At 41.1% G+C, this 18,748-nt stretch overlaps 1 protein-coding gene across 2 annotated transcripts in view; it reads right to left on the reverse strand.

Moving 5' to 3' along the window:
* Window positions 1-18,211, reverse strand: part of slc4a11 (solute carrier family 4 member 11) — an 80,962-nt gene extending 62,751 nt beyond the window's left edge. The window contains exon 1 of one of the 2 annotated variants that reach the window (XM_015343858.2): window positions 18,042-18,210. In XM_015343858.2, coding sequence (XP_015199344.1) covers window positions 18,042-18,102 — 61 coding nt within the window. In that variant the 5' untranslated portion in view covers window positions 18,103-18,210. Of the gene's footprint in view, window positions 1-18,041 lie in introns of both variants that reach the window. The other variant, XM_015343860.2, reaches the window with a different exon arrangement.
* Window positions 18,212-18,748: the final 537 nt, after the last annotated feature.

Here is an 18,748-nt window from a genome sequence, read left to right on the forward strand (position 1 = left end):
CAGTTCTAACGCACTTACTGAAGTACTGTCCAAAGAAAAAGTGAACATCACTGATCTGCCTGCTTAATATGCCATTTGAAACCAAAGACAGACAGACCGAGTCCATCTTGTTTCCTATAGGTTGTATGAAAGCATAGCTGCTCACAGAGGCTGTATAACATTGGTCTAAAACTGGCACAAGTCAGCAGCCACTGACACGTCATGGAAGAATCATACAAGAGCAGGATCACATGGAACTAGTGCACAGGAAACATGGAAACAATTTCTCAATGGCATTATCCATGAAATTAAATTATAAAAATGCACTAACATGGTCTTAATCAAAGGCCTGTGGCCAAGGTTTGACAGAGCTATAAGCAATCTTTTATTTGCTGTACATTGTCACTGATCACAAGGGTCTTGTTTGCGAAAAATAAGATGACTAACACTTCACTCACATGGAGAACATACCACTGGATCAAATGGCTCAGGACAGGTTTCAGAGAAGAGTTAAATAAAAAAGCCACAAAGATGTTGTTTAACAACAGGCCTTATAAATTATAAATGTATGGTCAATTGTACATACATTGTTTCTCTACACAGAAGGCTCCACTGCCAAAAGTTGTGTTTTCTTTCTTCTTTTTTTCAGCATGGACTAAACCTATTACTTGTTCCTTTGCAGCCTACACATGCCGACGCAGCTACCCACCTGAACTACTAGTGTTTCTTTACTTCTCTTTTCAGCATGAAGTAAACCTTTACTTGTTCCTTTGCAGACTGTATAGTTACTTAAGTTAAACCAAGCAACGCTATGCTAAAACTGTTCAATACATAAGTAAGTCTTTATTTAGAATACTTTGCACAATTTTCATCTCCACAAAAAAAGATTCTAGAGCATCAATATAAGACCACAAGCTTTCCTGGGCTTCCATGAAATTCCTACAGTACATCCTACACTGAGGCGCTAAAGGAACTGAACCTTTTTAGTCATTAACAGGGAAAATTACAATGGAGAATGAGAAGCACCTCTTTATTCAAAGGGCTGTGGGACTGTGGAACATCAACCTGGATGTACTAGATCTACTATTGACCTGACAGGCTAGTTTGGCTGAGTGGTCTCCTCTCATTGGTTACATTTCTTATTATCTTTTGGTATTATTTACCCTCCAATGATGGTTAAGGACTTTTCTCACAGAATGTCTTCTATACTTTAGCATAGTGCTTGGAAATGATGTGCTGTGAAAGCTACAGGTAAAGACATAAAGACTACCTGTATGTTGATTCATTAGGATTAGGTGTTTGGTGCTCTAATGATAGCTGATCACATGAATGAATGTGACATTAGAATTAAGACATCAGCATGCCTTAGCATTGTGTTTGTGCAGATTCTTTCAGATTTGGGCTTCACTTGTATTGTGCATTATTTCAATTCCTCTATAATAAAGTCCACACCACCCACAGTTTCTTTTTTCAGTTCTGAAACATTTCACCATTTATCTGTAAAATGGTGCCAAACTAAATGCCCCCCAAATATCCAGACAGCTGTGAAAGTGAAACAAGACGTTATCTAAGCAGTACATGCAGAACAAAGCTGTCATCAGTGAAACAAACATGCACATGAATGGTCTTTTAATGCAGGAGCACTGATCGATCTGCTGCTCATCCTGTGAGTGCCAAGAGGAGTACATTCGTCCATACCAGGCATTGCAGAGCCTGGGGCCAGCTGAGCTCTAGCCACAGCCCTGCTTTTCTTGTATGGATAAGTACTACTCTTAATTAACAACACCTTGAGTGCACACATACACCACCGAGGGAAGTGAGACAGCAGCCAAACCAGCCATGTTAATCAAAGATGTGTGCCCGGGTCTGGAACAAGCGCAGGACCCTCAGGGGCTGCTCTCTGTGGCTGTTCAGAACTCCTTCCACCACAGAGCAGGAACAGCAGGCAACATTTTTTTTAACCGCAGTTTTACTTTATTTTTATCATAAAATTTTCAGAAAGGGAGTAGCAAATTACTGGCAACAGCTCCAAACAGTACATTAGTAGATTTTAAAAAATGTGCCCTAGTGTGCAGAACTCAGTCAGAAACAAGCAAGAAGAGAAATCCCAGTCATAATAAAACTAAGACTGAGTTTCTGCAGCTGCTGTGGTATTTGCATTACAAATACAGAGAACAGTGAAATTCCAGGACACAACACAGCATTCAAAACAAACAAACTATAATGTCTGTCTAGTCTGTGATTGAGAAATGAAACAGGGCACCAAATGGACTTTCAATTCACCTTAAAGTCCTCTATTTAAAAAAAAAATCTAAAATTAGACAGTTTGCTCCAGTTATCCTATTTTTCACACTACAGCATAAATTCATACATTTAAAGAAGGCTCAACTGCTGTAAGATTGTTCCTTATTTCTATTTCTCAGCCTGAAATTAACCTTTATTTGTTCCTCAAATTTCACCTCCTTTCAGTTCCTGGATAAAATCTATAGACTGGCAGTGACTGTGAAAAACTATCCATCTATCAATGTTATTCCAAGGCCATGGGGAAGACAGCTCCTACCCTAACAAGTAACAGGCGCAAAGCAGGGTACACTCTGGGCAAGACGCCAGTCCATAACAGGGCAGACAGACACAAACACAGACATACTGTATACAGCACATGCTCACTCATACTTGGGCCTGTCTATGGGAGGAAACCAGAGCACACAGAGGAAACACACGTGAATGCGGGGAGAACATACAAACTCCATGCAGATAGTCTGGAATTCAAACCAGGCCCTGGCGCTGCTAGGCAGCAATGCAAACCACTGTAGCAACATGCTATCCTATAATTATACAATATATTGCCTTTGTCATTAAAAAAGCAATACTGTAAGAGTCAAGAATAATGCCAACAAGGAGACCTGTGTTAATTACACTATTTACAACCTCAGTATATAACCTTCTCAAGTAAAACAAAAATGTTTATTTAACATGTAGGGTTTGAATCAGGATGCGAATTAAGATTTGTTCCTAGGCAAGAAAACTTCTATTAAAAGTGATCATGGGACTGAGGGGATAAGGAGACAGTCCTCCAGTCCCTGTCTCTCAGGGTTATAAAGGGTTTGTGTGTGAGAGGATTAAGGTAAAGCACATCCCCTCCTATACGTGAAGTGCTCTGGGATTCTTCAAGATGAAATGCAGAATTAAAAACACAGACAACAGGGGATTATTAGTCTAGCTTTGAAGGAAGGACTAGGGGATCTGGTAGCAGAGAATGATGGAATACTTAACAGGAGGTTCCTGGTTCAAATTCCAGCTCTGCCATCATCTCACCACATATTTCATCCTTCAGAATTTCAGCAAATGCAGTGAGTGACCCTGACGCAAAAATCTGGCCACTGGACTCTGAAAACTGCTTTCAGTTAAGACATCAGCTAAATTGTTAAAGACAGCTCCCACCCTGGCTGATCCCAAGGGGAAAGCAAGGCTAGGCCTGGGCAGTACTGGGATGGGAAACCTCCAAGGAAAACCACAATGCTTCTGTTGGTGGACCAGTAGGTGACGCTTCTGTTTAGACCAGAATTTCCAAACCTGTATCCCAATATGGGTCTGGATGTGCTATCTTTAGGATGAGAAAATAATTTGGTGATTTCTAAAAATGTGCTGATACTTTGTTGCTTTCCTGATTTCTGTGGACAAAAATGGCATTTCCTCAAGAAATCTTCAATGAAAATCTGCTAAATTGCCTATTTTGATTTTATATTGCAGAGAGGGCTTAATTTAATTATTTATTATAAAGATCACCCATTTATCATTGTTAAATATCCAGACATTTTGTAAGCAATCCCTACATGCTAACAGTACCAGCACCAATTTATCCCCATATTAATTTTTCCCACATGAATCTTGGGAGTTTTAGTACCGCATGAGCCGACGCGTGCCTTCTTTAATTCATTGTGGGCTCTGGCAGGGAGCTGCAGTGAAGGGGTTAACACAGGGAGGATGCAGGAGGAAACGGTGCCGGGACGGACAATGCATTGTCAGGGTCTTATTGTTTACTGCGAGGGAGTGAGGCGTGACCCTTGACCTCCCATTGTCCGGCAGAGGTAACCTTGTCCCTGCGCGGGCACCAGAAGGGTCTGCCTCCACCCACCCTGCCGAGAACGCAGGAGTCTCATACGAGAGAAAAAAACATCCCAAATTCCAGCCCTTTCAGCACATCGCGGATAAATATTTGGATGTAGAGGAGACAGTGTGCTCTAAATAAGCCTTGACATCAGGGCCAATTTGAAAACAACCAGCAAGGAAGGGAGCCGTGTTCCACTTGCCACTACCTTATGGAGCAAATTCTATGCTGCCATTATAATGCACCTCACGTTTCCAATAACTCACTCAATCTGCCCAATTTGCTCAAACACTGTTAACCTGTTGTTACATTTGTAATCTGTGTAGCGTCTCCTCACCCGAGAGACTCATCTGTCCAGCCTGTACCCAAGTGTGCCCTCGGCCCTGAGACTGCAGGACAGCTTTCCTTCTGCTCCTGTTCACCAAAGCAGTGGAGAGATTGTCACCAGGCTTGATGTCCACACTGTCTCTTCACTATTCTGTATTGTTTTATATTGGTGCTTGTTTTATTCTTCCAGCTTTTAACGATCTTATTGGTTATTGCCAGTATGAATTTAAGTGTGAGTATTGTAAGTAAACCTGGAAAAGATTCTACATTTAAAAAACAGTTGAGCATTAGGGTTTACAATTTTAGAAAAAACAGACCATGGAAGTATGAGGTGGAATTTGAGTTGTAAACTGGCAACAGATGGATAGAGTCCAAAGGAGAAGAATGGTTATACTTCAAAATCAATGTTAAAGCCTCAAAATGAATTAATTCCTGAAACAGCGAAGTCTTAAGTCCAGGAACACCCAGGCTTAAGTGTTTAATGTAAGGTCATAAGAAAAGTTAGAAGGAATAGAGCACAGAAAGGATATTCCAACCTTAGAAAGATTTGAAAGAAGAACAAGAATGGTTCCTGGTCCCAAGGGACTCTCATAAACAGTAGTATAAGGAGGATAGGGGGTCACAATTGGTATGAGACAAACAGACAGGGAGAGAAGCTTGGGGTCAGAGCACAGGGTCAGCTATTTATACAGCACCCCTGGAGCAGTTGGGGTGAAGGGCCTTGCTCAGGGGTCCAACAGAGTAGGATTCCTCTGCCAGCTGCAGGATACAAACTGGCAACCTTCCAGCCACAGGCATAGATTTTAACCATCTCTCCACCACCCCACCCCGAAATGTTTCATTTCGCCTGGTACCTTTTACATACTGCATATGAAAGAATGCAGTAATGCAGCTGTGATTGAAAGTGTATCTGGATTTCCTAACTCATGCTACGCTGATGGCACGGTAGCAGGGGAATGTTTTTATAATAAAGAAGATGGAATACTGAAGCAATTTTTATTACAAGAGTGTTTGTGGGTACTGAATGTACATGTTCAAAATTATAGAGTTATCACAGAGGAGCATTAGGAAGCAGTCACACCCTTTCTGGTGCTTGACTGCCCACTGCACTCCTGTCATTACTCCAGGGAAATACCTATTAATAAAGTATTATCTATCTATACACAAAGGCAGACGAAAGACTATAAGCACTTTAAAATAGCAGATTCTAAGCAATTAGACTGTTTTTTGGTAATTTCATATCAATCTTTGGTTGTCTTTTGTATTGTTTTGTGAATCAACGCTGCTGTGTTTTTTCTTTTCTTTTCTTTTTTTTCCCCACATCACCCAGGTGGGGCTGCACACTGGTAGTGGTGGAGGGGATCCCCATTACCTGTAACGCGCACTGAGTGGAGTGTCCAGAAAAGCGCTATATAAGTAATTATTAATTATTCTTTTCATTTTCACCAAAAGACATGAAAACAATTCTCTGTGAACATGCAATCTGACAGTAGTCAATCACATTAACAATTTCCCCAAAGTCTTTTACTCATGAGCAGATTCTCCTCTACAGCCACCTGTTTGATGTTAAAGGTTTAAACCTCAGGAGAGGCAAGCATGAGTATGGAAAAGTGAATAAAAGAGGATAAAATGTTTTTTTTCTCTTTAATGCAGTTTGGAATTTCAAGGTGGGCTGTGATGGTAGATGGAAAAGGTGTGAATTGTACACAAGATCAAAAATGAGTTAAAAATCTGCTTGAGTTGGACTTGAAGAGAACGAGGCTTCAGAGGATGGGGAAGAGCTCAGCTCAGTCTCCCACGTGGGCAGAACAGAGCGCTGCACTGGGATTTATCTCCAGGGTGTATCTGGCTGGGACATAGTCCCTCCGGCACATCGCTGCTCTTTCACCAGCACACTCGTGGACAGAAAAACAAGATCACAAGGAAGCCACTGGTTTCAAGTAGAGTTAATGGCGATACCACTATGGGACACAGCCTCAGCAATCATGCACAGTGCTGGGCCTGAAGACCAAAGGCCAATGGCATTATAGGTCTTTAATAAAATACACACAGCTAACCATTCTGAACAAAATTTAAACTGGCCCAATTAAGATGATACTAAGGCTAATCAGGAAAATCATAATGAGCAGCTTAAAAATCTATGATACCCTGGAGGACTGGAGCTGTGCATCCCTAAACTGGTCAATTTCACATGTTCATTCAATAACAGTGTTTCAGGTGCTAAAGTCAGACACTACAGATAAAATGTACTTGTGTGTAAAATCAGTGCTACAAGCTACAGGGGAGTCAAGGAGGACAAGACCTAAGTACAACCTACAGTGCCAGCAAACATCTCCAGCTGCAAACCACACACAGCAGAGAGGATCATTTTAAACCTCATCTTTCTTCTTCTCCCGACAGCCCTCATCACTTCAGCAGACATCTGTTTTCTCCACACACTTCCCTCAGGGAGAACTTTACTCAGATCACAACTGTCTGAACTCTCTCTAGGGCTCAAAGCATTTACCAAACAATCACCATCATTCACAGTCTCAGAGATAAAGGGACTACTTGCCATTATCCATTGATTTACAAGAAACATGAAAATGAATAAATGTGATCGGGCCTTTTTCACTACAGTACCTAGGCAGAGCAACACAAAAAATCAAACAGCCAGTCTGTTGTGTAAGGTGTAGATATTCCTGCTGCCTCTACATCTTGTGCAGATTGAGAGAATGATTAAATTAATTTTAGTTTATTGTATCTTTGAATCAACATGCTATCTGAAAAACTGTTCTTTAGTCTGAAAACTAAACATTTTGACTAAGCAAATGTTTAGTTTCTCATCTAACTGTACATACAGTATATTCTTCAGTGTTACCCTGAACAAACAGCAACACCCATGTTATTTAACAGTCAGGTTGGAGTGGCAACACTGGCCTCTAGTGCTGAACTTCAGCATTTCGGATCCTTGAAGGCTAGTTAACCCTGGTTCCTGTACCACCAGGTGCCTACTGGTTTATTCTGGGGCTAAGTTCTCAATTAATAAAACTGTCAATTTAATCAAATGTGTTATTATATGCTAAAATGTGTAGATCTGAGTTAAGTTTGGGTTTAACAGTAAACATGAAATCCCCATGATTCATATCTAAATATGATTGAATAGTTAAAATGACTGTAAACCAGTTTACTTAGGAATTGAGTGAAGCAATTGAAAGATCAGTCAAAATCACCATGGGAACAGCTGGACTGAACAGCATGGAATCACAGGTGACCTCAAAGCTGTGCTTCTGTCCTGCATCACGAGACCACCAGGTGAGGTTCGGGCTCAGAGTCCAGACATTCTGTCCAGGTTGATTGGCATCTAAGTGTCCTCCCACATGTGTACAACTTCTGAAATCAGAATTACTAGAAGGAAATTGTTAAATTTTCTGAAGACCTAAGTTCCATGTTTTTATTATACTTTAAAAGGCATAATTTGTCATTGTTTGTTTAATGCATTTTATCTAGTTGCTGTTTGCACTTGTTTTATGTTAACCTCTGTGACCACATGAGCTGCACTATTTGTATAAGTCAACAGCCTTACTCATATGAACACTGCCAGGGTATCTTTAACGATCATGTAATCAAGACATTGGTATAGCAGCTCATCCAATGAACAGTACAACCTACAGCATAGTGTCTCCACGCATCATATTGACACATTGGTCTGGACATTCTGCTCAAGTGGGAAGAGAGCCAATTACAGCACCAACCTGGATTTCTCTAGATGTCTGCCATCCCAGTACTGACCAGCTCCAGACTGGCGTAGCATCTGATTTCCAACAAGATCAGGCTTATAGGAGATGGCTCTTGAGTTTCAGGTCCATCCCTCTCTCCTTTATAGAGAATTTTACCATTTTTAAAGACAGGGGTGTGGTTGGGTCATGTCAAGATTACAATTGTTATCTCTTCCTAAAGTATTATCTTAGACGTGATATGAAAGATATTTAAGACTTTTCAAATTAAGTAACTCTTTTGCCTAATTAAGCTGAAAAGGCACACAAAGAAAATTTAAAATGTAAAAGTGGGGAGAACATGCAAGCACCACAGAGACAGAGCAAATTTTACACCCAAAAACATCTGTAGTAAGTGAAATATAATCTCTGAAGAGCAGCCAGTGCCATCTCGCTGTGCAAACTGTTCAGGAAAGATGTTCATGAATTGTTCAGGATAAGAAGTCTTTAATAATAATAACAACAACAACAACAACGTACACTTATATAGCGCTTTTCTGGACACTCCACTCAAAGCGCTTTACAGGTAATGGGGATCCCCTCCACCACCACCACTGTGCAGCCCCACGTGGATGATGTGATGGCAGCCATAGTGCGCCAGAACGCTCACCACACATCACCTATCAGTGGGGAGGAGAGCAGTGTAATGAAGCCAATTCATAGATGGGGATTATTAGGAGGCCATGATTGGTAGGAACCAATGGGAAATTTGGCCAGGACACCTGGGTTACACCCCTACTCTTTTCAAGAAATGCCCTGGGATTTTTTAATGACCACAGAGAGTCAGGACCTCGGTTTTGAATCTCATCTGAAGGACAGCGCCTGTTTAAAGACTATAGTCATTCAATTGCAGGATAGAAACTCCCTTACAGTATATTCAATATGGTTACAGTGGGACCAAGAGCTATACTAATTAGGCTTTTTTTTAATGAAGCCAACTACATGGCTGAGTAATTTGTTTCATACTCCCATAACCCTTTGTGAGAAATAGGACCTCATGTTCTCAGTTTTAATTGCACATGCAAATAGGTTTCACTTGTGTTCTCTCGTTAAGGACCCTTAAACAGACACTATAAGGTTCCTCATGCAGTGACTCTGTGGATTCCTCAAGAAAAGCATCGAGACACCACAGCAAGCACACAAACAATTGTCACCTTGAAATAAGATCAGATCACTTTATTAGCCATATACTGTACAATTTCTTGCATTAGGAATGTGTATTTTCACATACCCCAGCTTGCTCTTCATGGGACACACAGACAGGGAGTGAAGCTTGGGGTCAGAGCACAGGGTTAGCCATTATACAGCACCCCTGGAGCAACTGGGGTTAAGGTCCCAACGGAATAGGATTCCTCTGCCACCTTCAGGATTTGAACCAACAACCTTCCCCCACAGGCGCAGATCCTTAGCCACAGAGCCATCTCTCCACCAAATCTCTTATATTCTTCCACAGCAACAAGGTCACACATGAGCAGATGTTTTTAACCTGGGCTACAGTCTATCATTAAAATAAAATAGAACAATTTGTGCATACTGTATATATTTCTCTTATACATACTGTAGCCTATTAGGTAACAAAATAATAAACTGCAACCACTGTGAGTGGTTTTATGCCCACCAGGGTTGGAAAACCCACAGTCTCGGCTGATATTACAAATTAAATTAAGTCGAAAAACATACTGGTTTAAGATCCTGACTGTACTTACTTTAGATGCAGTTTATTTCTGCAGCAGAGTTCTTAGTTATTAGTATTGGAATCACAGGTTATTTACAGTGGTGCATCTTTAGAAGAAAACAAAGATACATTCAGGTTACAGCAGTGAGATTACTGGTTTTGTTTCTCATGTATTGAAGAATACTGATGGCATAACCCATCCTACTGTAACCAGGATACAACAGCATTTGCAACCTTGAATTTTTATTACAGGATATGACAGCGCACCTCCACATTCAAGATGGCTTCTTCTGTTTATTTAGCTTTACTGTTTAATACTGTAAGCGTACAACAAAATCATAGGTACATTAGGAATGTAGAACTTTATTGGATTTGTGGACTTTAAAGTTATTTTTATTCTAACTGATGAAAAAACCTCAAACTGGTAGAACATGAATTTCATCCTTCACAAAGTAATTTTCATTTAATTTAATTGTTCTAAAAACACAGTCCCATCACTGACAAAATCTGCATGCTTTAGTGTCCCATCATGGCAAATCAAACTATAACATGGACAAAAAGTTTATTTTTCTTAATATCCACACCTACAGTACTTCACTCTCAGTTGAGAAATCACAGCAACAGCAGACCCTGCTCAACATTTCTGGACACACCAGGTGGACTTTTACTGCCTGTTTATTTTAAGATATTGGCATTTGTACACACCAGGCACTGGGATAACCCTTAATAAGCAATTCAAATGCAGTTTGCATTTTACACAGATGGGTTGAAGAAATATTTAGACTTCTAAATAATTGAACCTGGTTTCTCCATAATGAAACCAAAGGAATGTGTACCATACCAGTGTGAACATATTAGCCTTTCCTCCCTTGCTGTAGAGGGTGAGCTGCCAAGGAGGCATAAACAGAAAATAACATGTATAACCTGCAAAGGTCAAGACATGTACCCTTATGAGGAAAGTAAACATCACTCTAAACAGATAAGAACATAAGAAAGGAACAGGACTTTAGCATATGGAACAGGAGGGCATCTAGCCCATCTAATTTGCTTGGTAGCTAGTAGTTAACTATTTCAAGGATCTCCTCCAGTCATCTATAACAGGAAACCAGGGTATCTAATTCAACAACATGACTGGGCAGCTTGTTCTGTGCTTCCACAACCCACAAGACATACCTTCTGTTCTAAGATTTAAGTGCAGTTGAACACAGTTTCCACTTACTGTAGGTCTTCTGCTTTGTGTTTCTCTGTTTATATACTGCTCATTCTGAAAAAATATACCGATTTATTTTGTCAGTGCCTTTGAAGCTTATGAATACTTGTATCAGGCCGCCAGATTTTTTATGATGTTTTCTTTGATATGTTAAGTGGTCAAATCACACAGGGCTGCCCTGCTCAAAAAGCTTTAAAATAACAAAATACTGAGCAAAACTTTTCAGAGATGAAAAAGCACAGACTATAAGCGTTCATCTGGTGGACAAGGACATGTGTTTCCAGCTGATTTCTATCAGTTCTTTTGCCCACTGTAGTCAGAAGTACTGTAAATGGGCCGACAGGACCTTCTTTAACTAGCCCTGGGGTCAGAGGTTAATTGGAAAGCTGACTCATTGCTCAGTGACTGTAGACTCAATAGTTCACACCTGTGCTGACTTTTCACTGAAAACAATCATATAGGATTATTACTTTCCATCGAGGTATACTATAAATTACTTTAAAATAAAAGTTGTCAGACTAAACATATAGTAAATTAGATTAATCGGTTATAAGTAGGTCAGATCAACATTTACATGTCCAAGCTCTATCGTGACCACATGAAAATGCTGGATGCATCACTAATTTATATAATTAAAAATTTAAAATTTATAATTTAATTTACATTTATTATCAAGGAGAATCTCTCTACACCATCATTCCCCACAATGATGGCCTTACAGCCCTCAAACACACGCTGGACAAATGCACTGTGCTTGATCCACCCACCCACACCTTGGTACGCCTTGCAGATTTGGTACTCACACTTAATGCATTCTCTTTTAATAACCTTTTTTACCAGAAAGTTAGTGGGGTCGCCATGGGCACTAAAATGGGACCCAGCTACAGCAATATTTTTGTTGGCTGGGTAGAAGAACGCTTCTTCGCTTCTTACACTGGCTTTGCCCCAGACCTCCACAAGGGATACAATGATGACTGTCGGTGCTGCCACATGCTCTAATGACCAGCTAAAGCACTTTCTGCATCACTTCACCAACTTCCACCCATCCCTCAAATAAACAGTTAACATGTCTTCCACCACTCTTATGTTTCTAGACATAAACCTATTCATGAACCATCCCCGACTCTCTACTTCGGTCTATTACAAACCCTCATATTCACACAGCTATCTTCTGTACAGCTCATTTCACCCCAAACACACTAAACTCTCTCCCTTTTTCACAGTTCCTTTGGCTACGACAACTGTAGTGATGACATCAATATCCAGAACCAAGAACTCAAAATGCACTTTTTTTCCCGCATCAACAGAGGATACCCCACCTGTGTTATTGACAGGGCCCTCACCTGAGCCAAAAACAGCCCCCGGACTATCAGCTCGATCAGGAAATCCTGGCCTAACAACCACTTTCATTTGGTGCTTCCCTACCACCCTAACACACTATCCCCAGGACTGTTAATGACAACTTTCCTATCCTACAGGATGATCCCTCCATTGGGGCCCTCTTTCCTGACCACCTCATCACTTCATATATCATATCATATCACCGACCACCTAATCGGCATAACCATCTTGTTCACAGCTCCCTTGACCACCCTCAGCAACCATCCACACCAGGCACTTTCCCCTGCAACAGAACTCGCTGCATCACCTGCAAGTACATATGTAACACCACATGCATTCAAGGCCCCTCGTGACAATTCCGGATCACTCAGATGACATCTTGTACCTCCAGCAACCTTATTTACTGTATCTCTTGCAGTAAATGCCCAGCCGTCTATATTGGGAAAACAGGAAGGAGACTTCAAAGAACATGTTAGAGCAGTGGAGATGAAAGATTTCTCCAAGCCCATACAGTAGTTTCTTATTTCACCTCTAACGGTGAAGATCATACTGATCTCTCCATCTGCATTCTCAAAGTAGGGTTTCTTAACTTCTATAGCAGAAAGACATCAGGAACTAAAATTATCCTGAAACTTGGTTCACACCTTCCTCCTTCTCTCAACGACAGACTTGTTTTCTTCTAATTCTCTCTATCCATTTGTAGGTTTCATTTCACCCCTCTCCTCAACTCTCTCGACCTCGCACCACATGATTGGCCACTCTGCCTCTCCCATGCTCCCGCCTCCTCCTTTATCCTGGCTGTTGTTTTCCCAGGCTATATAATCTTTGCTGACTGCCCTATCTTTCTTACACCCAAAGAAGTGTAAGAACAGCCAAAATGCTGGGTTTTCCTTCTTCTCTTTTCAGCATTGAATAAACCTATTACTTGTTCCTAATTAATATATAGTGTATATATTCAAACAAAACACCCAAATCATCACATAATGAGATTCCAGTTGTGATTACTGCAGAATGCCAAGGCAACATTAATTTGTGGTGTACTATATGTTTTGCATTAAAGATACTAGCAAAATGATGCATTTCCATAAACAATTTCTACAGTAGTCAATTTTTTAGAGTAGTCTAGCGAAAATACTGTTCTCTTCATGGCAGTGCTCTGAAAGAGCTCAAAACTGGGACATCAGCAGAGAACGAAGCTCCAGGTATAATGACAGTTTATATATCTCACAAATGGAGTCACACTTTGGTTCCTACTGTGCTTTATTAGTGATGGATAATCTGAGTAGTGAATTTTTATTGTTGAATTAATAAATATTGACAAGGCCATTTTATACTCTGCAAACATGAGTCACAGGCAACTGGCTAATTATCATTGAATATCAAAGCAGTTTATGTCTGTAAGGTACATCTACACTTCATTTGAATAAAATCTGCTATATAAAACCAATTTAGAAGTCTGCCTTCAGCGATACCATTAGAAATGTTAAGCCACTACTGTCCTGAAAACAGCTTCACAAAATGTAAGTGATGACAATGTTCAACAAAAAGCACTATACAATGATTTGTTAACTGTGGTTCACATTTTAAAACTCCATTTGGCTACAGATAGCGTCTAAACCCATTATTGATAATGGTCAAGCATATTCAAAATCTCAGTATCCACTCAAGATTTACAGAAATTAAAAACTTGATTAATTCATAAAGCAATGCTGGATCGCTGGATCCCAGACTAGAAAAAGCTCTCTATTTCTCCTGTACACAATGTCCACAAAAAAAAACAGAATATAAATAAACCCATCTCAAAAGACTCCCAAAATGAGAAAATCTTAAAAAAAACATTTAGTTTCATGATCTAGTTTCTACAAGGTAACCTGGGTCAGAACCCATTCCTTTAGATTGTTATTGTTTCTCTATCAGAACAGGTTTACAAACACAACAAAACAATGAAGGTGGAGATTTCCTATTGTCTTATGATTTTTACCACATACCTGAGAAAAGATTTATTTTCCATAGAATGAGGTTTAAATATCAGAAATGGGACCATGAGGCCACAACTCACCAAAGAAATGAGCCCACCTGTGGCAGCTGTTCATCCCGACAGCAAAGCAGTGAGACAGAGCAGGAGGCTGATAAAAGCACACGCAGGAGCAGGAGAGACCCGGCCAATCAGAGCTCCGCAAGCAACAGCCCAGGGAGAAGGAGCCCAAGTTGGACACAAAGGCTACTCTGAACAGACTGGAGACAAGGACTAGCAAGAAGGTTGTGAATGACTTCTGGCACAGACCACTGAAGAGTCCAACCACTGGGGACAGACACCACACTCTGGGGGCACAGCTTCCAAAGAAGCAGCATAAATAACCACAGCCATGAGATAAAGATAGATCAACAAATTTCCGGAGCAATATTTTTCAAAGAATCAGACTAAAAGAACTTAAAAAATGAGCTTTTCTGAAGTTCTTATTTTACAGGAAATTAACTGTGATGTCTGAGTAGAACAAGTACCTGTGGGTACAATAGTAATGATGAATTTCCATGATAACAATACCAATTGATTTTATTTTTGGAAAGGGGTTTGTTTTCTTCTCTTTTTCAGTTTAGATCCCAAAAAGACTCATGAACAGCCATTAGCCTGTAGCGCTGGAGAGCTCCTGCGGGTCATTTCTCTCTCCAGCTTCAAGTGTCACTGCAGAAGCTCAAGCTTCTACAGGGACTGAATCAATAGCACTAAATGAGCCGTAGGAAGTTTAAACTTCTCCTTGAGAGTGCCTGCACCAAAACCCTACTGTACATATTTATTTGCTCCGCAGGTGCAGCAACCAGCACCGCAGAAGGGAGCCTGGACAGTGCAGTGGGTGCCAAGAGCCCGTAAATAAAGCCTGGACAGTGAGAGATCACTCAGTTGTTGGTTTATGTGCTCTTGGTCCCCTTGCTCATTTCTTTTAGCTACTTTTTATTTTGTCTTTTGAGTGTTCGTACAGAGGAGCTCACACCAGGACAATCCTATGTTATAGGCTGTATATTGTAACAGCAATTCATTCATAAAGGGCTATCTATGCTCACAAAGCATCTTGCAGCAGAAAGGCAAGTTTATACATAAAGAACAACTTCCCTCTAAGAAGACCTGCCCAAACCATGGATTGTTCCCAAGAATAATCCACACTAACTAGTACTGTTACAATAATCCTTTGCCTTTGAGATTTATCCATGCAGTTTACTTTGCCAAAGTGAATTTTCATAGGGAAAGTATCATAATTAATAAGAATGTGTAACTAAAGACATGGCCAGCTATGAATGGTTGCCCTGTGGCCACCCCTTGTAACTTACCTTTTTATAAGTAATAAGCTACTCCAGTCCTGTCTGTCTCAGTGCTAGAACTGCTATCAAGTGTTTGCACTATCACTTTGGAATCACTCTCCAGACAATATACTGAGGGGAAGACTGCATCAAAGAGGTTTTTCCAGCTTTGCATGTATGTCTTTGTACTTGGTCTCCATAGCAAAACCCTTTTCTGTCTTTATCAGGATACATCTGACAGTCCCCTTTTACAATGAAACACTCATTGTTCAAAAGCGTGACTTGGTGAGACTGGACCACAAGTCTGAACCCTGATTTTGCATGAAATCTCTTGCTTATAAAGAGAAGCTGAAACAGGGAGACTGCCCTTTATGCTATCAAATACTCCATCTACTCCTTCACGTATTTGTGCATTGTGAAAGAGGACCATGGAGGATACTGCTCAGGGAGAGTGAGGAGGCAGTGAGTTCACACAGCTCGAGTTTCTGTGCTTTGGATCTCACACCCAGACTTCTTGTCACTCCCCACGCTCTCCCTCGCAAACACCGTTACATTGCCAAACCCACTGTTTCACGATCTCATTCCTAATTGAACCCATCACATTCCCACGTGCACCAATTCCACAAATTCTCACTCCCGGACCAATTATCCAACCACGTCCCTTTCCCTTCAGTATTTAAAGTTCCCTCACGCACCAACCCGTGCTCACTATTGAGAAGCCTCCTGTAGTATTTGTCGCGGACGTCCAAAGGGACTAACCGTGGGGAGCAGGAGAGCCGAAAAAGACACATATGCATAGCGGCGAGACGGGGAAAAGGCCCGGGCTCATAGTGCAAAGAGATCAGGAATGCCGTATAGAAACCTATGCCCTCAGGGAGCGGACGTGGGGCGCCCTGGTGCTAGGCGGGTCTCAGGACATCCGAACATCAATGCTGAGCGAGGACAGAGTGCAAGACCCGGAAATATATAGCCCAAGGAAGAGAGGGACAGGAAGGACAGCAGAACGGAAACTAGGGACAGGACAGAGAAGGAGCGCCCTCTGGCTGCAGAGGGCGTGACAGTATTCTCTTGTGTATGTTTCAACCCTTTATTGACTGATCTCCTGATTCCTTATCTTCGCTCCTGCCTTTTTTGACCACGCTGTTTTGATTTCATTTTTTGGATTGTCTTAGTACCACTTGGCTCTCTCAGCCCAGGTTGAAAATATTCGACTTTCCCTGAAGCCTCTTGATTAAAGCACAACTGAATCATTGGAAAGAATGGGGATGCATGGAACAAACTGAGAAAAACCTTGGCAAAGTGCAATCAAAAGACAGGAAAGCCAGTGGTAATATCAGGAAACCCGAAAGTCAGAAAAATAATGTAAAACTATCACAATTTGTTGATATCAGCTTGTGTGGAGTCTGTTCGTGAAACAAGTAAAGGTTAATTCCACAACAAAAAGTAGAAAGAAGAAACAAGTTTAATTTCCTTGAGACTTGAAGTCTCAACAGCCTAAACTTTGCATTTCTTCTTTAGAGTTGGGGTTTGCATGGAGCTGAAGTTAAAGTTCTAGGCCTTTTCAAAGTACAGAGGAAAAAGGGTGGATATTGTAATGTTGTAGTGTTTTAAAGTACATTAAGAATATCTTCTGACAGTAGTCAGATTTTACACACATGCTGCATGTCTGCTAACCATGCTTGTATGCTTTAGTCTCACTGTACGGCAACAGGAGATACAGCAGCAGCTTTCATCTGGAGAGTGGGGTCCACCGCGCGGCAGCCGTGGGTTTTACCGCGCGCGCAGACCGAAGCGCGCGGCTGGGTCGCGGGGTGGAGGGGTTCATGGCTTCGGGGGGCTAGTAACTAGAAACCGGGGTCGCGGCTAGAAGACTGAAATTATGACGCCAATTGAGATTAGAAATAGAAAACAATAACACAGGACGTTTAGTACAGCACATAATTTGCTTTGTGCAACAAACAAAACACTTCGCAGTTTTGGAGAAATGGCTGTACAACAACGTACAGGTACATTGTAAGTATCAGCAGCATTAAGCTTGTTTCACATTTTAGGAAAAATTAAATTACAGAAAATACTAAATGTTAATAGAAGGACGTTTACTTAATACAGTGAATATGGTACAGCAATATTACCCAACGATCTGTAAAAAGCTTTTTGTCTAAGAATTTACTTTTTTTTATATTTACCTCCTGAAAAAAATATTTTTACATTGCTAAACTACTTACAAGCTAGTATTTGTCGCCGGAATAGTTTCAAATAGGAATGTGCCACTAAAGGTAGATTTTAGTTTTAAAAATCTGCCTAAAAGCCATTAAAATGTTTTGAGGAGATTATTTTTTGAAGCTACAGTACCTTCTGCAAAGCGGTTCACTGTCACCCCGGTCATGTCACCGGCCTCCTTTTCCGTCTTCATGTCGGATGTCAGAAGTGGACCTTCTGCGGTGAAGTGCAGGTGGTGGGAACCTGGTTCGCAGCTCCAGACACGGCTGAACGGAGCAAGTCCCACAGGTGCTGCTGACAGCGAAGGCGGCCACCTGGTACCTTTTGAGACAACGGCACCTTCCCCCCGGCCAATCACAGCGGGGCCTGGCCCCTTCCCGCCGGTTCCGAGTGACCGCAACCGGGACTGGACCCGCCTGGCCGGCAACACACGTGCGCCGTGGGACCTGAACGAGCCTTATATGCGTTAGAAGAGATGGAGCTAAGTGAATGCGACAAATACGACCAGAAACAAGTACAGTATGAGGACAAATTAAAACAATTTGCCTGGAATTGCAATTTGACCATTATCAACAGAAGAAAAAGTTCCAATGGCGTTTTATGTAAATGGTTATTGCCTGTTAAGCATCCTGCTGCACATTGTTCACCTATGTTATTTGGTGAAATTCTGAAGGGTATGCTTTAAACCACAGTCTCCCTAAAAGAAGAAAACAATTAAAAAAGAGAGGAGGTAGGTACTGAAAATTCCAAGAGAACTGAATCTTTTTAGTCTCGAACAGAGAATATTTCATGGGTACCTTATACAAATATCCAAAATCCTTAAGGGCCCTGACAAAGAT

This window comes from Lepisosteus oculatus, chromosome 1 (genome assembly GCF_040954835.1).
Source record: "Lepisosteus oculatus isolate fLepOcu1 chromosome 1, fLepOcu1.hap2, whole genome shotgun sequence".
Lineage (NCBI taxonomy): Eukaryota > Metazoa > Chordata > Actinopteri > Semionotiformes > Lepisosteidae > Lepisosteus > Lepisosteus oculatus.